This window comes from Ovis aries, chromosome 26 (genome assembly GCF_016772045.2).
Source record: "Ovis aries strain OAR_USU_Benz2616 breed Rambouillet chromosome 26, ARS-UI_Ramb_v3.0, whole genome shotgun sequence".
NCBI classification, from domain to species: domain Eukaryota; kingdom Metazoa; phylum Chordata; class Mammalia; order Artiodactyla; family Bovidae; genus Ovis; species Ovis aries.
This window is the reverse complement of record NC_056079.1, coordinates 18,813,649-18,841,253: the sequence shown is the minus strand read 5'-3', so window position 1 is coordinate 18,841,253 and position 27,605 is coordinate 18,813,649. Positions and strand designations below refer to the sequence as shown.

The 27,605-nt window shown below is 44.0% G+C and overlaps 1 protein-coding gene across 3 annotated transcripts in view; it reads left to right on the top strand.

Annotated features, from left to right (window-relative positions):
- The window catches only part of PDGFRL (platelet derived growth factor receptor like), a 98,286-nt gene that overhangs the window by 51,635 nt on the left and 19,046 nt on the right, over positions 1–27,605 (top strand). For all 3 annotated transcript variants that reach the window (XR_009598630.1, XR_009598631.1, XM_004021730.6), the window contains exons 3-5: positions 10,976–11,127; positions 21,746–22,039; positions 27,297–27,436. Coding sequence is in view for 1 of the 3 variants with exons in the window: in XM_004021730.6 (XP_004021779.1) it covers positions 10,976–11,127; positions 21,746–22,039; positions 27,297–27,436 (586 nt within the window). In the remaining 2 variants the exon portion in view is untranslated. The remainder of the gene's footprint in view (positions 1–10,975; positions 11,128–21,745; positions 22,040–27,296; positions 27,437–27,605) is intronic.

The window sequence follows — 27,605 nt, the reverse complement described above, 5'->3', positions numbered from 1 at the left end:
AGTCACTGTCTCCAGTGATTTTGGAGCCCAGGAAGATAAAATCTGTCATGGCGTCCACATTTTCCCCTTCCGTTTGCCGTGAAGCAATGGCACCAGATGCCATGATCTTCGATTTTTGAATGCTGAGTTTTAAGCCAACTTAAGATGGTCTGGACTGAGTTACAAAGCAAACCTACAATGACGGAGTTCACTGTGTGCTCTCCCCTGTGTGCATCCACGTCACCCTTTAAACCGACAGACACTGTCATTAGGCCTCTGCTGACGTATATATATGCACAGACACAGTGGATACCACTGAAGCATCAAAAAAAGAATGAAAATTTTCATTTGCAGCAACGTGGATGGCCTTGGAAGATATTATGCTAAGTGAAAAAGGAAAAGACTATAATATCACTTATATCTGAAATCCAAAAATTATAGTAAACTAGTGACTTTAACAAAAAATCAGACTCACAGATATAGAGCACTAGTGGTTACCAGTGGGCAGAGGGAAGGGGGAGAAGTAATCTAGGACTAGGGGAATAAGAGATACAAACTAGTAGGTATAAAATAAGCCATAAGGATATATTATACAACATGGGGAATGCAGTCAATATTTTATAATACAGTCAATATTTATATATTTTATACAGTTATGATATTTAAAAATTGTGAATCCCAATCTTCCAATTCATCTAACCCTCCTTCCCCTTCTTGGTAACTGTAGGTTTGTCCTCTACTTATGTGACTATTTCTGTATAGCCAGTATTTTATAATAACTAGAGTATAACCTTTAAAAATTGTGAATCACTATATTGTAATCCTGTAACTTATATAATCTTATACAGCTATACTTCAATTAAAATTTTTAAAGGATTGTTTAAATTTTATCTTTTTTATTTTGGTCTTTCACTCGATATATATACATTACTTTGATCATAAAACAATTACTTAAATTGTTTCATTTATTTAACTTGTAAAGAAATTCATCAAGGGACATCCAAAGAAGGTCATCAAAGGAAGACCCTGATCAGACAACAGAAGTCAAATTAACAGCAATGGCCCAGCACATGCTTAGGTTCTAAAAGTACAGACCTGCTCCTGCAGTTGAGCTCTGTACTTCTCTGCTTCTTCAAGATAGATGTTCTGAAGCTTTCATGGTCCCTAGTGAAAAATTCTTTAAGCCGATTCTCCAGCTCTGTTAGATCAGTCTGGTGCTGCTGGTTTAACTTCTGGACAAATCCTTCATAAGCTATTTGCAACTCATTCCTGGCTTTTTCTAACTTCTCACAGGTGGTTGTACAGTGACTGAAAAGAGATGGAAAAAGGCAAGGGAAGATGACGCACAGCCTGCTAAATGGCATAAATTCGTAACATTCACACACAGCTGTGATGACTCGGAAAGCATAACACAGGGCTCTCAGTGCTAGATTCTCTTGGGACCAGATTCTCAACCGTAACAGTGCAGAAGTGAAGGGTGAAAGGGAAGGAGAGGAAATGGTCTCTGGCAGCAAAAGGCCAACTATCAAGCAGTAAGAGAAGTCCTTGGACAGAGCCAGGTTCCCAAGTGAAGAGCACCCTTACTTGTGGTGACCAATCAGTGCACGGGCCTCAAGGAGAAGAGGCTCTGATTGGCTGAGGTGTCTAAGGCAAGCCAGCCCCTAGGGGAGGCAGCTGAGACAGAGAAGAAACAGAGAAGGTAAGACCACAAAGAAGAAACAGACTTTTAAGCTTGTACCTGACTGGAGCCAATTTAGGCTCATTACTTCAAAAATACAGTAAGAAAAATAAAATGTTAGATTATATGGAACACAAATCACCAGAACATAAAAACTTTAGGAAAAACACATTGAAAAGCTACACTACAATGTGAATAAATTGAAAGGTTAACATTTTAAAAAGGCAAAGAAATCTGATAGACGTAATTTAAAATCAGACCATCCTAACCTTTCACTACCACTACCCAGAACAGAATTATTAACAATACCTTGCAGAACTTGCACATGAATAAATACCCACACACGCTATAATAAATCCTGAAAGAAATGGGAGAAAACACTTGCAAACAAAGCAACTAATAAGGGCTTAATCTCCAAAATACACAAACAGCTCATGCAGTTCAGTATCAAATGAACCCAATCAAAACAGGCAGAAGAGTCAAATAGACATTTCTCCAAAGAAAACATACAGATGGCAGCAAATACATGAAAATATGCTCAACAGCACTAATTATTCAGTTCCATTCAGTTGCTCAGTCGTGTCTGACTCTCTGCGACCCCATGGATTTCATCACGCCAGGCCTCCCTGTCCATCACCAACTCCCGGAGCTTATTCAAACTTTACGTCCACTGAATCAGTGATGCCATCCAACCATCTCATTCTCTGTCGTCCCCTTCTTCTCCTGCCCTCAATCTTCCCAGCATCAGGGTCTTTTCAAATGAGTCAGCTCTTCACATCAGGTGGCCAAAGTATTAGAGCTTCAGCTTTAGTATCCATTTTTCCAGTGAATATTAAGAGATGATTCCTTTAGGATGACTGATTTGATTTCCTTGCTGTCCAAGGGACTCTCAACAGTCTTCTGCAGCACCGCAGTTTGAAAGCATCAGTTTTTTGGCATTCAGCCATATGATCCAACTCTCACATGACTACTGAAAAAACCATAGCTTTGATTATAGGACCTTTGTTGGCAAAGTGATATCTCTGCTTTTTAATACAATGTCTAGGTTCATCATAGCTTTTCTTCCAAGGAGCAAACGACTTTTAAGTTTGTGGCTGCAGTCACTGACTGCAGTGATTTTGGAGCCCAAGAAAAAAATCTGCCATTGCTTCCACTTTTTCCCTATTTATTTGCCATGAAGTGATGAGACCAGATGCCATAATCTTAGGTTTTTAAATATTGAGTTTTAAGCCAGCCTTTTCACTCTCCTCTTTCATCAACATCAAGAGGCTCTTCAGTTCCTTTTTGCTTTCTGCCATTAGAATGATATCACCTGCATATCTGAGGCTGTTGATATTTCTCCCCGCGGTCTTGATTCCCCCCTGTGATTCATCCAGCCCAGCATTTTGCATATGTACTTTGCATAGAAGTTAAATAAGCAAGGTGAAAATATACAGCATTGATGTACTCCCTTCTAAATTTGTAACCAGTCCATTTTTCCATGTCTGGTTCTAACTGTTGTTTGCTGACTGCATACAGGTTTCTCAGGAGGCAGGTAAAGTGGTCTGGTGTTCCACATCTTTAAGAATTTTCCACAGGTTTTTGTGATCCACACAGTCAAAGGCTTTAGCATAGTCAGTGAAGCAGGAGATGTTTCTCTGAAATTTCCTTGCTTTTTCTATGATCGAATGGATGTTGGCAATCTGATCTCTAGTTCCTCTGCCTTTTCTAAATCCAGCTTGTCTGTCTTGAAATTCTCGGTTCACATATTGTTGAAGTCTAGCTTGAAGGATTTTGAGCCGTACCTTGCTAGTACGTGAAATGAGCACAATTGTAGGTAGTTTGAACATTCTTTGGCATTGCCTTTCTTTGGGATTGGAAGGAAAACTGACCTTTTCCTCTCCTGTGGCTTTACAAAGTAGTTGCTTTACAATGTTGTTATTTTCTTCTGTTACATCAAAGTGAATCAGCTCTCCACATACATATAGCCCCTCCTTTTTGGATTTCCTTCCCATTCAGGTCATCACAGTGTTATCCCACCCCTCTGTCTCTATAGTTTGTCTCTATGTCTGTGTCTCTATTTCTGCTTTGCAAATAAGATCATCTGTACCATTCTTCTAGGTTCCACATATATGTGTTAATACATGATATTAGCTTCTCTTTTTCTGACTTACGTCACATCGTATGGTAGTCTGTAACTCCATCCACATCTCTGCAAATGGCACATTTTTGTTCCTTTTGCTGCCTGAGTAATCCTCCATTGTGTATATGTATCACGTTTTATTTATCCATTCATATGTCAGTGGACATTTCTGTTGCTTCCACGTCCTGGTTATTGGAAATAGTGCTGCAATAAACAATGAGGTGCACGTACCTTTTCGAATTGTTTTTTTCCAGGCATATGCCCAGGAGTGTAGTTGTTGGGTCATATGGTAGCTCTATTTTTAGTTTCCTAAGGAAACTCTCTACTGTTCTCTGCAGTGGCTGCATCAGTTTACATTCCCACCAACAGTATAGGAGGCTTCCTTTATCTCCACATCCTTTCCAGCATTTATTGTTTGTGGATTTTTTCTTTATGGTGTACATCCTTCTTTGTATTTGATTATTTTGTTATGCTCTGGGCATGGCATAGGGGGAGAATTATGTGATCCAGCAAATGGCCCAGGAAAGCTCTCAAGTCCTGCAGAAAGGAAACAACAGGCTGACTCCTGCATTGCTTTGCTGCCCTGTTCCCACTCCGCTGTCTGGCCCCCTTCTTATCTCTGTCAGCTTGTCATCTGTCAAAGAAATCCTACTGGGAGACTCTTGCTTTCTCTAAAGATGCAAGGGGAGATATCCATCACCATCAGATCACGCCTGAGAGGTTGGAGTTGCCCTGAAACTACATCAATCGTCGTCTTCTCCCCCCTCTGCCTTGACCTCAGTGGGTGTTCATTCTACTGAGTACATCTGTCCATCTTCCTTCCAGGCCCAGTAATTAAGCAGCTGGGCCTTTATATCCTGCTTTTTTTCTAATTATTTTACTATATTTTACTGTTAGTATGCTCTTTTTTCTATTAAATGGTAGTTTTAGTGAGACAGAATTCTATTATTTTCTGTTGACCAATCATGATATGATGGGATTAAGTGAATAATAGTTACATAATCACAGTAGTAAAAGATGTTTATCAGTTTCCACAATCAATAGCCAGACAAAAAATAAAAGATAATTACATTTGCAAGCAATAATGGAAAGTGGATTAAACTAACAATATAAAATAGTTACATACAGTTCTGGGGTTGAGTAGAATGATATGGTAAGTGGAAGTGCATACATGCACATAGTCTCACCTGCTCAGCCAGTCTTTTGTTCAGCTGGTGCATTTAATTCATTTACAGTTAAAGTAATTATCGATATGTATGATCCTATTAGTGGCTTCCCTGGTGGCTCAGTCGGTAAAGGTCTGCCTGCAATGTGGGAGACCTGGGTTTGATTCCTGGATGGGGAGGATCCCCTGGAGAAGGAAATGCAGACCCACTGCAGTGTTCTTGCCTGGAGAATCCCCGTGGATGGAGGAGCCTGGTGGGCTACAGTCCATGGGGTCACAGAGATTTGGACACGACTGAACGACTAACTTTCACTTTCATGATCCTATTACCATTTTCTTAAAGGTTTCGGGTTAATTTTGTGTAGGTCTTTTCCTTCTTGTGTTTCCTGCCTAGAGAAGTTCCTTTAGCATTTGTTGTAAAGCTGATTTGGTGGTGCTGAATTCTCTTAACTTTTGCTTGTCTGGAAAGCTTTTGATTTCTCCATCAGAGCTGAATGAGAGTCTTGCTAGGTATTCTTGGTTGTAGAGTTTTCCCTTTCATCTCTTTGTGGATTTTTTGATGATGACAGTTCTGACCTGTGTGGGGTGATCCTCATTGCAGTTTTGATTTGCATTTCTCTAATAATTAGTGATGTTGAGTATCTTTTTGTGTGTTTCTTGGCCATCTCTATGAGCTCTCTGAAGAAATGTCTGTTTAGTTCTTCTACCCATTTTTTTTGAGTGAGTTTTTTTTTTTTTTTTAATATTGAGCGGCATGAGCTGTTTGTATATTTTGGAGATTAATCCCTTGTTGCTTCATTTGGAAATATTTCCTCCCATTCTGAAGGTTGTCGTTTTGTCTTTTTATGGTTTCCTTTGCTGTGCAAAATCTTTTACATTTAACTGGGTCCTATTTGTTTATTTTTATTTTCAATACTCTAGAAGGTGGGTCAAAAAAAGATCTTGCTGTGATTTATGTCAAAGAATGTTTTGCCTATGTTTTTCTCGAAGAGTTTTATAGTGTCTGGCTTTACATTTAGATCTTTAATCCATTTTAGTTATTTTTGTGTATGGTATTAGGCCTTTTTTTTTTCAGTTCTACCAGTTTATTACTACCAGCCCATTTCCCTCCACCCTCGTCATGCGTGCATGCTCAGTCATGTGACCCCATGAACTGCAGCCTGACAGGCTCTTCTGTTCATGGACTTTTCCAGGCAAGAATACTGAAGTGGGTTGCCATTTCCTTCTCCATGGGAGGGTGTTCTAATTTCATTCTTTTACATGTAGCTGTCCAATTTTCCCAGCACCATTTATGGAAAAGGCTGTCTTTTCTCTATTGGGTGTCTTTGCCTCCTTTGTCATAGATTAGGTGACCATAGGGCAGCACCTCTTTTTTTTTCAGAGTGATTATTTTTTTTAATTAAAAAAAATTATTGAAGTATAATTGATTTATGATCTTGTGTTAATTTCTTTGGTACAGCAAAGTGTCATTTATACATGTATATTCTTTTTCATGTTCTTTTCCACTATGGTTTATTACAGGATAGTGAATATAGCTCTCTGTGTTCTATAGCAGGACCTTGTTATTTATCCATCCTGTGTGTAATAGCTTGTATATACCAGCCTCCAACTCCCAGTTCTTCCCTCCCTTACCCCAGCCCCCATGCCCTTGGCAACCACATCTGTTCTGTATGTCTGTGAGTCTGTTTTGTCACAGCACCTTTAAAAAAAAAAAAAATCTCCATTCAAACTTCACATCTTGTACTTCTTCCATTTTGGAGGGACGGTTTGTGAAGTGGTTGCGAGAGGAGGGGAGGGGCTGCGACTGAAGCCTCTTAGGAGTGGGCTTTTGGGGACTCAGGGCAGACTCTGCCCCCAAAGGCCTGAGGTCACATCCTAACCTCTTGGATGTCCTGCCACATGGACCGTGTGATCCCACTAGTAAAAATGGACATTCTAAACCCAGGTATTTAAACTGTAATCCTGCTAAATAATTTGTTTCCTGTTTTATATTGTTGACACAGAAGAGGGGGTGGAAAAATCCAGAAATGTTTTCCAGTGCATTTCCTTCCTTCCACCCCCAGTCCTGCTAAAGATACAGCATAGTGCTGGGGTTAGTCCCAGGTGCTGCGTTTTTCTGTGCCCAGGTTCTTTCCTGGTAGAAACGGCGTCTTCTAGTTTCTATCACTACCGTGCCAGTACCTGGGGGGTGCACAGAAGGTGCTCAGTACACTGATTGATCTCTTACTGACTTTGTACCCCAGGTGACAGCTCTATGGGGAATTTTGTTCAGTTGCTGTTGTGCCTGACTCTTTGTGACCCCATGAACTGCAGCACACCAGGCTTCCTTGTCCTTCACCACCTCCTGGAGTTTGCTCAGACTCATGTCCATCGAGTTGGTGATGCCATCCAACCATCTCATTCTCTGTCATCCCTTTCTCCTCCTGCCCTGAATCTTCCCCAGCATCAGGAGGCTTTTCCAGTGAGTCGGCTCTTCACATCAGGTCACCAAAGTATTGGCACTGTGGCCTGATCCATGGTTCACCTGGGAACTCTCACTTCCGTTTTGTCTCCAGCTTTTCCTCTTTTATCTGCTGAAGTCAAACTCCATCCCCACAATTGAAATTACTCTTCTGGTTGCCAAAGATTTTCATTCTGCCATCTTGTATGTGTGCGTGTGTGTGTGTGTCTGTGTGTGTGGAGGGGGGAGGACATGAATCGGAATGAAAAGCATCTGATGAGTTTAACCATCAATTTCTTGACTGTTTCTCCTTGGTGATCCCCTCCTGACTCTTCTTTCATTCCTGATTCTACTTCTCCCCTCCTTCTCCCTCCTCTCTTCCTGCTGGTCCCCTGGTTTGTCTCTAGTTTGTCCTTTGCCTTCCCTTTCCTGTCCACACTTTTCCTCACTGAGTTCACTCATTCCTTTAGTCCCTGCTCACAGCCCCTGTAGATGGTGCCCCCCCAAATAAATCTAGAGCTGCTTCACTCCTCTGTGCCTGGCCTGGATTTCCAGTCATTCACACAACACCCACACTTACCTGACCCACATACTACCATAAATTCAGAATCTCCAACAGTCAGTGTATTACTTGCTCACCCCCATCTCCTTTCTCTTCTCAGCTATGCCATTTTAGTTAAAACCCCATTCTTTCCATCATGTGGAAATACAAACCGAGAGGTTTTTATCCATGTGTCTTTCTTCCATCTTGTATACCCAGTCTATCGTGAATCTTCCCCAAGAAAACAAGTCTTGTTTTCACATCTGTTCCACTGCTGACACCCAGCCTGGCCCCAGCACTGGCTGTTCATCCCAGTAAGAGCCTCTCTCTCCCCTCCCTCCCCTCCCTGTTCCTCCCTCCCCTCCCTGTTCCTCCCTCCCCTCCCTGTTCCTCCCTCCTCCCACTCCCCTCCTTCCCCCTCCCTCCTCCCCTTCCTCCTCCCTCCCCTCCCTACTCCCCCCCCCCCCCCCCCCCCCCCCGTCCTCTCTCCTCTCCATGGCCTATTCTCCCTACTTGCTAGGAGTAGCTAAGAGGGGCCCTTACTCCCCACCTCCAAATCTGAAGGTGGTCCCTGTTCCCTGCTGAGCACCATGTATACCCTCTCAGTGTTCTCAACCACTTCCCCTGTGACTGCCACCCCCTCCCTCCCTCTCCTTCTGTGATTAGTGGATTAAATCCCCAAGTCATCAAGTGCCTGCTACCCACCACGCACCAGGGACATGCAGTGATATGAACAGAGCAGGTCCCTCCCAGCCCCGGCAAGTTCAGCCTTCAGCCCCCTGCTGGCCCCCCACCCCACCTTTCCGAGTCCAGCCTGTCCCACCTCCTCCTCAATGCTGCCTTCAACCTTCCCACCCACAGTGAGGAATCCCTTCTCAGAATTCCTACTGCTCTTGCTGTGGGCATCACTTTAGCTACTCTCTGATCTCTTCATGACTGTTAGTTTTAGCTCCTCAGCTGGGTTGTAATATCCTCGAGGGCCACTTTTATTTGTGCCGAGGGCCATCCCCAATTTGGGTGTGTGTATCTGTAGTATTCACAGTGATTACTACTAATCTGCCTGTGTATGTAATTAAGATACGATTAGGATAGCGCAATGAACCAGGCGTGGCAGCAAGTGCTTTAGATGCATTTATCATCTAATGAGTGGGTACTGGGCACACACTTAATTGATTTAAGGAAGACAGTCTTGTTCAGCTGTTCTCCAGCTGTGGGTCTCAGGAAAGTCCTGTTTGCTCTCTGAGACTCGGTCTCCTCATTCACAAAATTGGGAACGGGACTCCTACTTTTTAAGGTTTTTTCTAGTCCAACACTGTTGTGCAACTTCATTTCAGTCTCCTTGTTTCTAGAGAATTTTTGCTTTGTGTTATGCACAGATTTGTTGCTCGGAGAATACAAAGCAAATAGGGCGGTATCCCTGCCCTCAAAGTTGTCCCCATCCATTGTAGTAACAGGAAGCCAGAGGTATTGGATGGGTGAGGGGGAGGGAGCCGGTTACGTCACTGAGAGAAAGCAGAGCGATTCCTGAGTTGGTTCTAATTAGAAGCTTCCTGAAGGAGGAGAGATTTCCGTTCAGTTGAAAGGAGGCAGTTGACTGGCAGAGTGGGAGTACAGAGGCGCCTCCTGGCAGAACTGGTAGGCTGAGCAGCTATTCCGCAGAGGCCAGAACAGGCTGTGTTGAAGACCAACCAGCCAGACAGGGTGCTGTGTGCTAAATTTAAAGTGGTGACCGAACCACCGATGTTACTGCCACCTACAACGGAAGAATCTCGACTGTGTCAGAAAAGTATGTAGATCCCAGAGGGGTGAGACATGTGGGTATTGGAGATTCATCCTCAGTTAGGACCATTTATTTTGGAATCCTCACAGGCTGAGGCTATAGAGGGTAGGCAGAGGAGGGTGTCAAACCCAAGGATGATACATATGGGTTCCTAACATAATATAATACAGGGAATTATCATAACAATCAGCTAATCCCAGAGATAATAATAATACATATTTCTTTCTGTTCTCATTTCAACAAGGACCTGAAGGGGTTGGCAAGTATATTCACATGCAACATGATAAAAATATAAGAGATAAAAAATGAGGAAATAAAAGTAGAAATAACTGTGAGGCCAGAGGAAAAGTGCCCCAAAGCTCTAAATACTTGACCAAAGGTGAGTGCATGCTTGGGGCTCCACATCTTAGCAACCAATGCATTTTTCCCTTGTTGTTCAGTTGCTAAGTCGTGTCCAACTCTTTGAGACCCTGTGGACTGCAACATGCCAGGCTTCCTTGTCTTCACTATCTCCCAGAGTTTGCTCAAACTCATGTCCATTGAATTGGTGATGCCATCTAACCATCTCATCCTCTGTCATCCCCATCTCCTCCTGCCCTCAATCTTCCCCAGCATTAGGGGCTTTTCCAGTGAGTTGGCTCTTCGCATCAGGTGGCCAAAGTATTGCAGCTTCAGCATCAGTCCTTCCAATGAATATTCAGGTCTGATTTCCTTTAGGATGGACTGGTTTGATCTCCTTAAGGGGCAGTTCTTATCTGAAATATAGTAATTTAGCATCTCAAAGATTCCAAGCTTGTGTTCAGAGACTTATTCTTACTGATTACAGAGGTTTTGCATCCTGGATAATGCTGTGTGCTTTCATTCACTTTGACTACTGTTAAATAAACTCATTAGAAACCAAGGCTGAAGGCAAAAAGCCCACCCAAGTCTTTGTGGCTGAATGTGTGTGGCTGCATTGCAGCACACCAGTGATTTTACTTAAGGAAACCCCTTAAGTTCTGGGGTCGAAGAGAATGTCTTCTCTTGAGAAAATGTCATTGTCATTGATGTCAAATGTTATTGTCTTAGCCTAGTTCTAAGAAAGGCGTTCCCCTCTGCCTCCTCACCTACCCCAACACCCTTTCCCCCCAGTACACTCTTTTATTCATCAGTATCATCCAAGAAGGGCCCTCTGCCCAGAGCCTCGGGGCTTCATGTGTGAAGGCGATGGAGCGGAGAGAGATGGGTGCCAGGTCCCAGCCCCGGTGACCGGCTGTGCTCTCGTTGACAGTGTGAAGCAGCATGAACGCTATGGCCAACTGACCCTGGTCAACTCCACCGCGGCCGACACGGGTGAGTTCAGCTGCTGGGGACAGCTCTGCACCGGCTATGTCTGCAGGAGGGACGAGGCCAAGACGGGCTCCACCTACATCTTCTTCACAGGTAAGAGGCTGGCTGCATTGGCAGAACTCTCTAGACTTCTGGACTTACCCATATTAAAGGTTCCCTCTGTCTGCTGATTATCAGATAAGGACAGTGAAAACACTCCCTGTTTCCCAGACTCTGAAAAGCTCAGGCTTTACATCAAGTATTTCATGTAAGTCTTGCAATAACTCTTTAGGGTAAGTACTAATATGTACTTTTTTTCAATGAGAAAGCTGAGGTTGAGGGAGATTAAGTTAAGTCCTTCAGGTCAGATGGCAAGAAGTGGCTGGACCAGGATTTGCACCCAGAACTGTCTGGTCCCAGAGTCTGTACCTGCATTGTCCAGTACGGCAGCCAGCAGACTTGTAGTGTACTAAGTGATAAAAAATCTGCCTGCCAATTCATGAGGTTTAAGAAATGCAGGTTCTGTCCCTGGATTGGGAAGATCCCCTGAAGAAGGAAATGGCAACTCACTCCAGTATTCTTGCCTGGAGAATCCCCATGGACAGAGAAGTTTGGCAGGAAACGGTCCATGGGGTCACAGAGAGTCGGACATGACTGAGCAACTAAGCACACACACACATAAAACTTAATAACTGATCTGCTATGTCAGGGGAAAGATCGAAGGCAGGAGGAGAAGGGGACGTCAGAGGAGGAGATGGTTGGTGGCATCACTGCCTCAATGGACATGAGTTTGAGCAAGCTCCAGGAGATGGTGATGGACACAGGAGCCTGGTGTGCTGCAGCCCATGGGGTTGCAAAGAGTTGGGCATGACTGAGTGATTGAACTGACTGCCTGATGTCAAGGGAAAGAAAACGATATGGGCGTGGATTTGAGACTATGGATTTGAAGTTGAGGCATGTGTGACTATTCAAATGTCATTGGGGATTAGTTAAAATTAAACAAGGTCGAGACTTCTCTGGCAGCCCAGTGGTTAAGACTATGTGCTTCGAATGCAGATTCAACCCCTGGTCAGGGAACTAAGATCCCACATGCCATGAGGCACAGCCCCCCCCCCCCGCCCCCCGCCAAATCTCTCCCATGCCAAGGCTATACAAATATATTTTAAAAATTCTTTTAAATTAAACAAAGTTAAAAATTCAGTTTCTCAGTGACAGTTGCCATGTTTCAAGTGCTTCATTGTGGCCAGTGGCTACCCTCCTGGACAGTGGAGGCAGAACAGCCATCAGCACAGAGAGCTCTGTTGCATAGCATGGCTGTAGACGTCCAGTCACTACACTCTCACAATCTCTGGTGACCTCCTTTCTGGAACTGCCACTGTCAGAGAATGCCTGGCTAACGGTCTCCTTGAGTTTGTCCTTGAGAGCACCACGAGCTGAGGTTTGGGGCAGCGTTCCACAGGCTGGAGTGGCTCCAACCCTGACACCTGCGCCCGAGTGTCAGTCCTCGGTGGACACACCAAGGCCCTTGAAACTCTGCAGGTCAGGGGCCTCTCTTCCCCTGCAGGGCCAGGGCCAGGTCTGCCAGGTGGAACTGCACTTGGAGAAGCAGGCACTGCAGAGTGGCTTGCCAGCCTGTTTTGCTGCCGAGCTCTCTATATTCTAAAGTTTGGGGAAGATGTTCTCCAACAAGGTTCAGAGGTCAGGGACAGCTTTCTGGAATCTTTCAAATGCCATGCCCTGGTGCTGCGGGTGTCCAAGGCGTTTCAGGTGAAGCCAGGAGGCCTCCTTAGCGTCTGGGCAGGCTCTGTCATGAGGTGTGTCTACATCCTGAATCTATCTGTTGTACCTGTAGATTTCCAGTGACTCAGATCTACAGCTCAGATAACCATAGGCTCTGACCTTTAATGAACACTTCAGCAAAATCTCACACGTTCTCCCATCCTGCCCAAAGAGCTTCTCTCTGGTGAGTAGATACATCAGCAGAGTGCTCTGTGATTCTGAAGACACGTGCATCTCATTTAATTTCCACAATGCTCTGAGGAAATTAGAAGAAGCTGCCAAATTATCTCTTTTTTAGAAATAATCAGGGAAGCTTCCCGGATGGCTCAGTGGGTTAAGAATCTGCCTATGATACAGAAGACACAGGAGATGTAGGTTCGCTCCCTGGGTTGGGAAGATCCTCTGGAGGAGGGAATGGCAACCCACCCTAGTATTCTTGACTGGAAAATCCCATGGACAGAGGCGTCTGGCGGGCTGCAGTTCATGGGCTTGCAAAGAGTTGGACATAACTGAGCGACACTGCACACTAGAAATAATAATGCTGATGCTACGATACAACAGGGCAAGGTGACTTGTTCCACATTCATTGATTTCAAGTGGCAGAGTGAAGAGTCAGATCCCTTTTTTCTGGTCCAGGATCCAGTGTTCTTCCTGCCTTAACCCATTGAGTGAGTGATTGATCAGGTGACTTGTTGATTGATTGACTACTGTGCTGGGTCTTAGTTGAAGCAAGTAAATTGTTAGTTGCAGCATGTGGGATCTAGTCCCCTGACCAGGGATCGAACCTGGGCCCCCTGTGTTAGGACTATGGAGTCCTAGCTGCTGGACCACCAGGGAAGTCCCTTAACCTATTTCTAAGACAAGGTGATGGAAAGATTGACAGACACACATAAGCTAGCATAACTGGCATCGTCAGAATTGCTGACAGGTGTTCATGGCCATTGCTTCTGAGCCTCATTCTGGATTGCACCACCCAGAAGTGCCCACCTGCCCATAGAATGGTACCACACTAGGAAACAGCGGTGGAAAGATTAATTAAGCCTCATGGGACCTATTATTCTGGACAAGGACTGATACCATATTTCAAATCGCAGAATGAAAATTCTTTGTTGTGATTAGCACTGTTGTGTCTTCCCCGAATGATGGTTATTAAAACTGAGATTTTTGAACTGAAGACCTAACTTTGAGCAGAAAGTTTCATTGAGTAATAGGTTCTCTGAGTTCTGGAGGCGGATCCTCTTTCTTAATTTATGGAAGCCCTTTTGGGTATCACAGGAAGGCTGAAAAATCAACATTTCAACTTTCAAAAACACCTGCATCAGAGCTGTGACTGAATGGATTGTATTGTTTTCTTATTCCTCAACACTGACAATCCAGTTGAATTTTCAGGATAGGGTTTAGCAATTTGTCTTTTCAGGCGTTAGAGAACCAAGATGGGCTGTTATGGAAGCTATTGGCTCTGGAGTGTCTCAGAATATGTGTTTCCCCACCACCACACGGAGAAACCTGGCATCCATTATGTGTGTGTTTTTCCTAGAGTTTGCTTGTAAACACTGTGAAGCTTCTTTTGACTGTTAATTTGTGCCATTTTTGATTAACCAACTGCTACAAAGTTATATTTGTATTCAGTCTTCATCCAGGAGGCTCTCAGAGAGTTTTTTCTCCCCTGCTCTAACTTTGTATTGAAGTATGACTTATATTAAGGGAAATACACAAATCACAACTCTGCAGCTCAGTGAATGATCCTCAAGGTAACCAGCTCCCAGATCATGTAACCACCTCCCAGATCATGTAACCACCTCCCAGATCATGTAACCAGCTCCCAGATCAAGGCTGGGGGGCGCGGGGAAACATTACTAGCAGCAGGGCTTCCTCATAGTAAGAGGCATGGGCTCCAGTTTACACATGTGGTAAAACCATATGAACCAGCATTTTACCAAGTGTGGAGTTCGTTATAATTTGGATTTTAGTTTATCACCTATTAACTAATTTTTAAAAAATCTTACGTTTCCGTGTTTTGTTTTTTTAAAGCAATGTATGTCATCCACTTGAGTAGATACCAAGCATATTTGTAGAGGCATTTGTGATCTATAATTTTAAATATAAACTTGAACACACTTTTTTTGGGGGTACATGTATTCTACTAATGGCAGATTTTTTTACTTTAAAAGAAATTAAATTTTTGTAATTTATCAAGTTATAGCAATTCAGCTGAATTAATAAAAAATATATATGCTCAATAAATGTCCAGGAATGAATAAATGAACATTGGACAGATTTAATTTATAGATAATAATTTGCTTACTCATTCACATATTTTTCCTGCAGCCTTGCTTACTCCATTCACTTGGCAAATACATTTTATTTTTCTACTGGTTAAAGCAACTGGTGTGGTTCCTTCTTTCAAAACATGGATTACAGTACAGGAAGTAAGGCCTCATTTTTGCGTTCTGAAATTCAAATTATTTGCTTATTCTACTGGCTTTGCACATTGGTTCAGATTCCTGTTGTTGTTCAGTTGACAAGTCTTGCCTGACTCCTTGAGACCCCACTGACTGTAGCACTCCAGGGTTCCCTATCCCTCATCATCTCCTGGAGTTTGGCTAAGTTCATGTATGGATGTGAGAGCTGGACTGTGAAGAAGGCTGAGCACCGAAGAATTGATGCTTTTGAACCGTGGTGTTGGAGAAGACTCTTGAGAGTCCCTTGGACTGCAAGGAGATCCAACCAGTCCATTCTGAAGGAGATCAGCCCTGGGATTTCTTTGGAAGGAATGATGCTAAAGCTGAAACTCCAGTACTTTGGCCACCTCATGTGAAGAGTTGCCTCATTGGAAAAGACTCTGATGCTGGGAGGGATTGGGAGAAGGGGAAGACAGAGGATGAGATGGCTGGATGGCATCACTGACTCGATGGACATGAGTCTGAGTGAACTCTGGGAGTTGGTGATGGACAGGGAGGCCTGGTGTGCTGCGATTCATGGGGTTGCAAAGAGTCGGACACAACTGAGCGACTGAACTGAACTGAACTGAACTGATGTCCATTGATTTGGTGATGCTATCCAACCATCTCATCCTCTGCCATCCACTTCTCCTCTTGCCTTCAATCGTTCCCAGCATTCAGGGTCTTTTCCAATGAGTCAGTTCTTTGTATCAGGTGGCCAAAATATTGGAGTTTTAGCTTCAGCATCAGTCCTTCCAATGAATATTCAGGACTGATTTCCTTTAGGATGGACTCGTTGGATCTCCTTGCAGTCCAGGATACTCTCAAGAGTCTTCTCCAGCACCATGGTTCAAAATCATCAATTCTTCAGTGCTCAGCTTTCTTTATGGTCCAACTCTCACATCCATACGTGACTACTGGAAAAACCATAGCTTTGACTATATGGACCTTTATCAGGAATGCGATATCTTTTCTTTTTAACACACTGTCTAGGTTTGTCATAGCTTTCTTGCCAAAAAGCAACTGTCTTCTAATTTCATGGCTAGAGTCACCATCCTCAGTGATTTTAGAGCCCAAGAAGAGGAAATCTGTCACTGCTTCCACCTTTCCTCCTTCATTTGCCATGATCTTAGTTATTTTAATATTGAATTTTAAACCAGCTTTTTCATTCTCTTCCTTCATCCTCATCAAGAGGCTCTTCAGTTCCTCTTCACTTTCTGTCATATGGGTGGTGTTTTCTGTGTGTATGAGATTATTGATATTTCTCTCCACAATCTTGATTCCAGCTTGTGCTTCATCCAGTCTGGCATTTCACACGATGTACTCTGCATATAAGTTAAATAAGCAGGCTGACAATATACAGCCTTGACGTACTCCTTTCCCAATTTGGAACCAGTTTGTTGCTCCATGTCCAGTTCTAACTGTTTGCTCTTGACCTGTATACAGGCTTCTCAGGAGGCAGGTAAGGTGGTCTGGTAGTCCCATGTCTTTAAGAATTTTCCACAGTTTGTTGTGATCCACACAAAGATGTTAACAGAGTCAATGAAACAAAGGTAGATGTTTTTCTTCAATTCCCTTGCTTTCTCTATGATCCAACGGATGTTGACAGTTTGATCTCTGGTTCTTCTGCCTTTTCCAAAACCAGCTTGAACATCTGGAAGTTCTCAGTTCACATAATGCTGAAGTCTAGCTTGAAGGATTTTGAGTATAACCTTACTAGCATGGGAGATGAGTGCAACTGTCTGGTGGTTTGAACGGGAGAAGGCAATGGTACCCCACTCCAGTACTCTTGCCTGGAAAATCCCATGGATGGAGGAGCCTGGTGGGCTACAGTCCATGGGGTCGCTAAGAGTCGGACACGACTGAAGTCACTTAGCTGCAGCCGTAGCCCTTCTTGGAAACTGGGATGAGGATTGACCTTTTCCGGTCTGGTGGCCACTGCTGGTTTTCTAAATTTGCTGACAGATTGAGTGCAGCATTTTGATAGCACCATCTTGTAGGATTTTACGTAGCTCTGCTGGAATTCTATCACCTCCACTAACTTTACTGGCAGCAGTGCTTCCTAAGGCCCATTTGACTTCACACGCCACAATGTCTGGCTCTGGGTAAGTGGCCACACCGTCATGGTTAACTGGGTCATTAAGATCTTTTTTGTGTAGTTCTTCTGGGTATTCTTGCCATCTCTTCTTGATCTCTTCTGCTTCTTTTAGGTCTTTACCATTTCTGTCCTTTATTGTGCCCATCTTTAGATGAAATATTCCTTTGATTTTACCAGTTTTCTTGAAGAGATCTCTAGTCTTTCCCCTTCTGCTGTTTTCCTCTATTTCTTTGCACTGTTCATTGAAGAAGGCCATCTTGTCTCTTCTTGCTACTCTCTGGAACTCTGCACTTAGTTGGGTATACCTTTCCCTTCCTCCCTTGCTTTTTACTTCTCTCCTTTCCTCAACTATTTATAAAGCTTCCTCAGACAACCACTTTGCCTTCTTGCATTTCTTTTTCTTTGGGATGGTTTTGTTCGCTGCCTCCTGTACAATATTCCAAACCCCTATTTATAGTTCTTCAGGCACTCTGTTTACTAGATCTAGTCTCTTGAATCTATTAATCACCACCACTGTATATTCATAGGGGATTTAAGTCATACCTGACTGGCCTAGTGGTTTTCCCCATTTTCTTTAGTTTAAGCCTGAATTTTGCTATGAGGAGCTGATGATCTGAGCCACAGTCAGCTCCCGGTCTTGTTTTTGCTGACTGTATAGAGCTTTTCCATCTTCGGCAGCAAAGAATGTAATCAGTCTGATTTCAGGATTGACTATTTGGTGATATCCATGTGTAAAGTTGTTTTTTGTGTTGTTAAAAAAGGGTGTTTGCTACGACAAGTGCTTTCTCTTGGCAGAATTCTATTAGCCTTTGCCCTGCCTCATTATGTATTCCAAGGCCAAACTTGCTTGTTACTCCAGGTATCTCTTGACCTCCTACTTTTGCATTCCAGTCCCCTATGATGAATAGGATATCTCTTTTTTTTGGTGTTAGTTCTAGAAGGTCTTCTAGGTCATCACAGAACTGATCAACTTCAGCTTCTTCAGCATCAGTGATTGGGGTATAGACTTGGATTATTGTGATGTTGAATGGTTTACCTTGGAAATGAACTTAAATCATTGTGTTGTTTTTTGAGGATGAACCTAAGTACTGCATTTTGGACTCTTGTATTGATTTTGAGGGCTACTCCATTTCTTCTATGGGATTCTTGTCCACAGTAGTAGAGATAATGGTCATCTGAATTAAATTCACCCATTCCCGTCCATTTTAGTTCACTGATTTCTAAGATGTCAATGTTCACTCACCATTTCCTGCTTGACCATGTCCAGTTTACCTGGATTTATGGTCCTAACATTCCAGGTTCCTATGCAATACTGTTCTTACAGCATCAGATTTTACTTTCATCACCAGACACATCCACAACTGAGTGTTGTTTCCACTTTGGCCCAGATGCTTCATTCTTTCTGGAGCTATTCGTAATTGTCCTTCACTCTTCCCAGTAGCCTCTTGGACACTTTCTGACCTGGGAGGGCTCACCTTTCAGTGTCATATCTTTTTGCCTTTGTATACAGTTCATGGGGTTCTCATGGCAAGTATACTGGAGTGGTTTACCATTCCCTGCTCCAGTGGACCATATTTTGTCAGAACTCTCCACCATGACCTGTCCATTTTGGGTGGCCCTACAAGGCATGGTTTATAGCTTCATTGAGTTATACAAACCCCTTTGCACGACAAGGCTGTGATCCATGAAGGGGTCAGATTCCTGTACAAAACCATAAAACAAAAGTTCTTTCTGAATCTTACAATCACACCTTCCTTAAATATTTGCTAAAAAGATATCTTTACTTCCTTGGGCTCCAAAATCACTGCAGATGGTAACTGCAGCCATGAAATTAAAAGATGCTTACTCCTTGGAAGAAAAGTTATGACCAACCTAGATAGCATATTAAAAAGCAGAGACGTTACTTTGCCTTTAAAGGTCTGTATAATCAAAGTTATGGTTTTTCCAGTAGTCATGAATGGATGTGAGAGTTGGACTATAAAGAAAGCTGAGTGCTTAAGAATTGATGTTTTTGAACTGTGGTATTGGAGAAGACTCTTGAGAGCCCCTTGGATTGCAGGGAGATCAAACCAGTCAATCCTAAAGGAAATCAACTCTTAATATTCATTGGAAGAACTGATGCTGAAGTTGAAACTCCAATACTTTGGCCACCTGATGCAAATAACTGATTCACTGGAAAAGACCCTGATGCTGGGAAAGATTAAAGGCAGGAGGAGAAGGGGATGACAGAGGATGAGATGGTTGGATGGCATCAATGGACTCAATGGACATGAGTTTCAGCAAGCTCCAGGAGTTGGTGATGGACAGGGAAGCCAGGTGTGCTACAGTCCATGGGGTTTCAAAGAGTCAGACATGACTGAGAGACTGAACTGAACAGACTGACAAAGAGATCTTTAATACAAATGCTCCAGATTCTTCTCTTTAGAAACAGGGATACTGAAGCACAGAGAGAAGTGACACATACAAGGCCACATGGACTTACTCCATTTGAACACAGGGGTGTTAGGTAAGATTTTGACCAAGGTAGCCTTGCCTAAGCCTGAAAGGCAACATATTGTGAAGTGGCGCCAATTGCCTGGCCTGATGGAAAGTCTTACAAAAGGTGGAGATTTCCTGAGCCATGATTCCACATTAGAGAAGCTGGTATTATTAAAAATATTATAATACTTATAGGCAAAGAACTCTTGGCCCGTGACGGCATTTGCTATTGTGTGCGAGAATTCTATTCTGAATGTAAAAAACAAAGTCATACAACTAGGACACAAAGGCTAGTGAGGCAAGCCAAGAATAACTGTTTCAGAAATATGGTTGGAAAACATAGGAGACTATTTAACAAAGGTTGGGGTGTGATTCAGTTCAACAATTTCTCTTAGCAATCACTATAATCTCTCATGGAATGATCCAGAAAACAACGTATTTAATGTTTCATGCCCCAAACAAAAAGATACCCCCCACAATCCAGAGTCCCTTGACTGTGCTGAGCAAAGTACAGGGAAACCAGTTCTCATTTCTCTAAGATGAAAATGCCATCTCATCATCAGAACTTCTCTGTGGTCCAGTGGCTAAGACTCTTCGCTCCCAGTGCAGCAGGCCTGGGTTCAATCCTTGCTCAGGGCACTAGATCCCACATGCCTTAACTGAAAAGGAAAAAAATAATGCCACCATCGAGAGCTTAAAGAGCATGCAGGGTGATTTCTCAGGAAACAGGTAGAATGTAAGAAACGGGTTGAAGGTCCCCAGCCCAGTGGCCGCCAAGACAGAGCTCAGAACCTGAGACTAGCTGGCTCCTCGAGTGTCCCTGCTTAATTCTCTTTCCACTGACCTTGGGCAGAAATGAGGTCCTCTGGGCTGTGAAGACACCGGCACCACATTGGGCCCATCTCAGAGGCTCTGCTGAGCAGGGAAGTCCCTCCCAGTTACTGAGCAAGGGCTGTGGGGCTGACCTCTCTGGAGACATGGCAGACGGTTCCTAGGTGTTAAAACTGCTCTTAGCACAAGGAAACCAGTCTCCTTCACTGCTTCCTCAGTGGGGTAAACCAGTTGGCCTGATTTGGGCTTGAATTAATACTGATTTTGTTTCCTTCAAGAAGATAGGCAGTAATATCCTTCATCCAAAAAAGGAAACTCATTTTTTTTTTAACAATTTACTGACCAGAGACATATTAAGACATCTTTTGTTACCCACATCGATGGCCACAGGCATTAGTTTCTGCAAAAATCCCCTGGTCAGTAACGTATTAAAATGAGAGTGAAAGAAAGTGTTAGCTGCTCAGTCCTGTCTGACTCTTTGTGACCCCATGGATGGTAGCCTGCTAGGTTCCTCTGTCCATGGGATTCTCCAGGAAAGAATATGGGAGTGGGTTGCCATTTCCTTCTCCAGGGGACATTCCCCACCCAGGGATGGAACCCAGTTCTCCTGTATTGCAGGCAGGTTCTTTACTGTCTGAGCTACCATGGAAGCCCTTCAGTTCAGTTCAGTTCAGCTCAGTCTCTCAGTCCTGTCTGACTCTTTGCGACCCCATGAATCGCAGCACGCCAGGCCTCCCTATCCATCACCAACTCCTGGAGTTCACTCAAACTCACATCCATTGAGTCGGTGATGCCATCCAGCCATCTCATCCTCTGTTGTTCCCTTCTCCTCCTGCCCCCAATCCCTCCCAGCATCAGAGTCTTTTCCAAGGAGTCGCATGAGGTGGCCAAAGGACTGGAGTTTCAGCTTTAACATCATTCCTTCCAAAGAACACCCAGGACTGATCTCCTTTAGAATGGAATAGCCTTTTCAATTCCTAAGGACTCCAAGTTTGAAGTACACTGCCAATCCCCTCGCATCTTTGTGCCCTGAATATGTAAGTATCCTTTAAGTGTTCTCACCCTCCTCTCCAGACTAAATGAGCCCGTGTCTTTCCCTTTGCAGAGAAAGGTGAACTCTTCGTACCTTCTCCCAGTCACTTTGATGTCGTCTACCTGAACCCAGACAGGCAGGCTGTGGTTCCTTGCCGAGTAACCGTCCGGTCGGCTAAGGTCACCCTCCACAGGGAGTTCCCGGCCAAGGAGATCCCGGCCAACGGAACCGACATCGTTTACGACCTGAAGAGAGGCTTTGTGTATCTGCAGCCGCACTCCGGCCACCAGGGGGTGGTCTACTGCAAGGCGGAGGCGGGGGGCAAGTCTCAGATCTCCGTCAAGTACCAGCTGCTCTACGCAGAGGGTAAGCCCTTCCGGGGCGAGACACAAGCCCCTTCCGGCTGGTCAGTGTGGGGTACGGCTGTCCCCAGTGATGGCGGGAGAGTAGGAGGCACAGATGGCTGTTCTTAAATGCTCCTCTCCAGCACTCTCATTTCTAGAATGTTCTACTTTCTTGCCTATGATTCCCCCACCCCCAACTCCCTTCTCTTCAGCTCCTTCCAGCGTGCTCTCTGGTCCAGGCTCCATGTGCGTGATCAGCGTCAGGCTCACATCCCCATGGCATCCTCCCGCGCTCTCCATCCTGGCTGCCGTTGCCAGAGGCGCAGGGTGGGGGCCGCCTCCCCCGACCTCCAGGAGAGAAGGCTCCCTGGCCAGCCCTGCCAGGGAGGAGAGGAGGGACTCTCTCCTGTTTTCGCTCGGAGCACTCTGACATGAGCCTGGTTGATGGTCCTCGTGTGAGGCAGAGTGCTCTGCAGCCGTGTTCCTGCCCAGGCATCTCTGCGATAGGGTGGATGGCCCCAGAGCTGACTGCTCTCTGAGATGGGAATTTGGGCTCCTTCATGACTCTGGGCCTCAGCCCTGGGCTTATTCATGAGGCCACAGCTTCCAACACTGCTGTCAAATAACTCTCTCAAGCCTCCTTTCGCCACCCTCCGCTGCAGCCATCTCTCTCCTCCATCACAGCCAGACTCCCTGAAAGAACCCTCCCGGGGCCCCATCGGGGTACTCCCACCCGGCTCCTCAGTCTTCTCCCCTAGCTCCGCCAAAGCAGCCTTGGCTGAAGGGCCTCCCAGGCCCTTAAGTTCAGCAGACAACTTTCTATCTTCGTCCTTTTAGATTTTACTTCGCCTACATAAACCCCCCCTCTTCCCTGGTCCCATTTCCCCCTGCTTCTTTAGCCACAGCGTTCTCATTATCTTTGCCAGCTCTTTGCCTCTTGCAAGTTTTTTCTTTTTTTAATTTTTATTGGAGTCTAGTTGATTTACAGTGCTGTCTAGTTTCAGGTGTACAGCAAAGTGGATCAGTTACAGGTATATGTATATCTAGTCTTTTCTAGACAGATTCTTTTCCCATATAGGGCATTACAGAGTATTGAGTAGAGTTCCCTGTAGGGAAGCTATACAGTAGGTCCTTATTAGTTATCTATTTTATATATAGTAGTGTGTATATGTCAATTCCAATCTCCCAATTTATCCCTCCCCTGCCTTTTTCCCCCTAGTAACCATAGAATATTTTTTTACATCTGTGACTCTTATTTCTGTTTTGTAAATAACTTCGCTTGTAACATTTTTCTAGAGTCCACATATAGGTGATATCATATGATATTTATCTTTCTCTGTCTGACTTTACTCGGTATGACAATCTGTAAGCCCATCCATTTCGCTGCAAATGGCATTACTCTTTTTTACTGCTGAGTAATATTCCATTGTGTATATATATATATATATATATATATATATATGTTCCACATCTTCTTATCCATTCCTCTGTCAATGACACTTAGGTTGCTTTCATATCTTGACTATTGTAATTAGTGCTGCAGTGAATAACTGGGTACATTTATCTTTTTGAATTATGGTTTTCTCTGGATATGTGCCCAGAAGTAGGATTGCTGTATCATTTGGTAGTTCTATATTTAGTTTTGTAAAGAAGTATCCCTACTGTTCTCCATAATGGTTGTAACAGTTTACATTCCTATCAGCAGGATAGGAGGGTTCCTTCTCCACAGCCTCTCCAGCATTTCTTGTTTGTAGATTTTTTGATGATGGCCATTCTGACTGGTGTGAAGTGATACCTCATTGTACTTTTGGTGTGAAGTGATACCTCATTGTACTTTTGATTTGCGTTTCTCTAGTAAACAGTGATGTTGGACATCTTTTCATGTGCTTTTTTGGCCGTCTATATGTCTTCTTGGAGACATGCTTATTCAGATCTTCTTCCCATTTTTTATTGGGTTCTGTGTTATTTTAATAAGGTGTTGCATGAGCAGATTGTATGTTTTGGAGATTAATCCTTTGTCAATCACTTTGCAAATACTTTGTCCCATTTTGTGTTTTTTTTTTTTTTTCATTGTGTTTGTGGCTTTCTTTGCAAAAGTTTTTAGGTTTAATTAGGCCCTATTTATTTATATTTGTTTTTATTTTTGTTACTCTAGGAGGTGGATCAAAAAAGATCTTGCTGTAATTTATGTCAGAGAGTGTTCTGCCTGTGTTTTCCTCTAAGAGTTTTATAGTATCCAGACTTACATTTAGGTCTTTAATGCATTTTGAGTTTATTTTTGTGTATGGTGTTAGGAGGTGTTCTAATTTCATTCTTTTACGTGTAGCAACCCAGTTTTCCCTCACTACTTATTGAAGAGACTGTCTCTTCTCCATTGTATAGTCTTGCCTCCTTTGTCATGGATCAGGTGACCATAGGTGCTTGGGTTTATCTCTGGACTTTCTCTCCTATTCCATTGATCTATATTTCTGTTTTTGTGTCAGAATCATATTATTTTGATTACTGTGACTTTGTAGTAAAGTCTGAAGTCAGGGAGGCTGATTCCTCCAGTTCCATTTTCCCTCCTCAAAATTGCTTTGGCTATTCAGGATCTTTTGTGTTTCCATACAAATTTTAAAGTTTTTGTTCTAATTCTGTGAAAAGTGCCTTTGTTAATTTGATAGAAATTGCATTTATATCCATAGATTGCTTTGGGTAGTACAGTCATTTTGACAATGACATGGTATATCTCTCCTTCTGTATGTGTCATTTTTTATTTCTTTCATCAGCATCTTATGGGGCTTCCCTGATGGCTCAGATGATAAAGAATCTGCCTGCAATGCAGGAGACTTGGGTCCAATCCCTGGGTCAGGAAGATCCCCTGGAGAAGGCCATGGCAACTCACTCCAGTATTCTTGCCTGGAGAATCCCAGGTTCAGAAGAGCCTGGCGGGCTACAGTCCATAGGCTCACAAAGAATTGGACATGACTGAGCTACTAACACTTTCACACTTTTCAGCATTTTATAGTTTTCTGAATACAGGTCTTTTGCCTCCTTAGGTAAGTTTATTCCTAGGTATTTTAATCTTTTTGATGTGATGGTAAATGGGATTGTTTCCTTAATTTCTCTTTCTGATCTCTCATCGTTAGTATATGGGAAAGCAATAGATTTCTGTGTATTTTTATAATTCTACAAATTTACCAAATTCATTGATAGGTTCTAGTAGTTTTCTGGTAGTGTCTTTAGGGTCTTGTTGTTTAGTATCTTGTCATCTGCAAACAGTGATAGTTTTACTTCCTCTTCCTTTCAGTTTAGATTTGTTTCATTTCTTTTTCTTCTCTGCTGTGGCTAGGACTTCCAAATCTATGCTGAAGAATAGTGGTGAGAGTGAACACCCTTGTCTTGTTCCTGACCTTATTGGAAATGCTTTCAGTTTCTCACCACTGAGAATGATGTTAGTTGTGGGTTTGTCATATATGGCCTTTATTATGTTGAGGTAATATAATAATTACCTGTGCCCACTTTCTGGACAGTTTTTTATCATAAATGGGCATTGAATTTTGTCAAAAGCTTTTTCTGCATCTATTGAGATGATCATATGGTTTTTATTTAGTTTGTTAATATGATGTATCACATTAATTTGCATTCATTGAGGAATCCTTGAATCCCTGGGATAAATCCCACTTGATCGTAGTGTATGATCCTTTTAATGTGTTGTTGGATTTGGCTTGCATGTATTTTGTTGAGGATTTTTATGTCTATGTTCATCAGTAATACCAGCCTCTATTTTTCCTCTTTTGTAATATCTTTGTCTAGTTTTGGTACCAGGATGATGGTGGCCTCATAGAATGAGCTGCCTCTGCTAGCTTTTAAATGTTGTAGTTCCCCCCAGGCACTTTCCTGGTCTGTCTTCCTGCTCCTTCTGGGTGGTCTCGGCCATAGACACACGCTGCTGCATATTTGTGTACCAGTCACTCCCAGGGGAATGGATGTGGCCTGGATCGCCAGCTTCGTGTACCCAACTGTCTCTCTAACATCTGCACTGAGCTGCCTCACAGACCCTTTCCTGAGCTCCGGGGCTTCCTCCCAGGCCTGGTTCTTCAGTTGCCCTCATTCCAGTGATGGCGCTGCAGTTCCGGGGTACGGGAACCCGAAACACTCCCAGCTCCTCCCAGTCGTTTTGACTCATTCCATCAAAGCCCTTGCATTCTGCTGTCCATCCGACTGCAAAAAGAGTTCAACTATCATCATTTCTTCCTTGGCCTAACATAAGTACCTTTCCAATTGATCTCTTCCATGCCCATGCTTTCTCCATCTTCCACCCAGTAACTGATTATTGGTCGAATTAAAACCATTCTGTGGGCTAAATGGACCACTGAACTAATGAACCTCTGAACTAATGAACTTTTCCTAGAACCAAAGTCAAAATCTTCCATATGGCTTGAAAGGTCTTGCAGGGCTGGCCTCTGCCCTCCCCAGAGTTCCCCTCTACTCTCCTCGGGGCCTGTCTGCTGGTCCCTCCCTTTTTCCCTGCAGGCCTTCATCCCTAAATAAACCTTTTATGCTTCGCAGACCATCTTGAACTTCCGCGGCACTCTGGGCCTCTCCTTCTGTTCTTCCCACAGCTCAGGTTCTAAACCCACCACACAGTGGCCTGTTGAGGGTGCACCTCCTCTGCTGGAATGGAGGCCCCGGGGCTCGGAGACCATGTCTGGCTGGTTCCCTGCCTTAGCCTCCTCTCCCAGCGTGTTCCTGGATCCATGCTGCCCTCGAAATTACTCGAGTGGACTGAGCCTGATGAAGAACGTTGTCTCTGCAATGCCATGAAGGCGAGATCCCGCACGCTCTTCCTACAAGTCTCTCCCGTTGGTGGATTCTGACTTGCTCCTCTTCCTCCTGAGGCTGCCGAGCCATATGCCTGTCTGTCTTCCCCATCGGTGGTCCTCCCTCCAGACCGCCTTCTCTTCCTTCCCCTTGTTCTGCTCCCAACCCCCTTCTTCTCTCTCCACCTTTTCATTCACACAAGCTCCTCGCAGATCTTCTGGGCTTGTCTCCTTACAAGTGGAATGTCTGGGGGACTCTGGATGTCCACCCCATTTTGGACCACCAAGGTAGACAGAGAAGAGGCATCATAAAACCCCAAGTAGTGGACAGAGCAGGTCGGATGCTATAGCTGGGTAGCTGAAGAAAGGCAGGGATGTCCCATATCTGCCCAGAGAAGAGAACACGTCTGTCGGTTTGTGTCTGCCACCCTTGCCCATGGATGTCATCTCACATCGCTGTCCTCTGCTCACTTCCAGTTCCCAGGGGCCCTCCATCAACGACCATCTCGGCATCCTCGAACAAGGTGAAAGGCGGGGATGATTTGAGCATCCTTTGCACAGTCCTGGGGGAGCCAGATGTGGAGGTGGAGTTCAGGTGGACCTACCCAGGGCAGAAGGTAAGCATGGCCCGGCCTCGGCCAGCTGCTGTAGTTTTTAGTTCCTTGTTCACCTTCAGTCAGTGATGAGGACCGTCACTTAAGATGCGTGAGAAATGCCTGGAGCCCTGGTAGGGCCAGAACTTGCTGGTTTGCTGCTAAAATGTTTCCATTATGTTTATATTGGGTT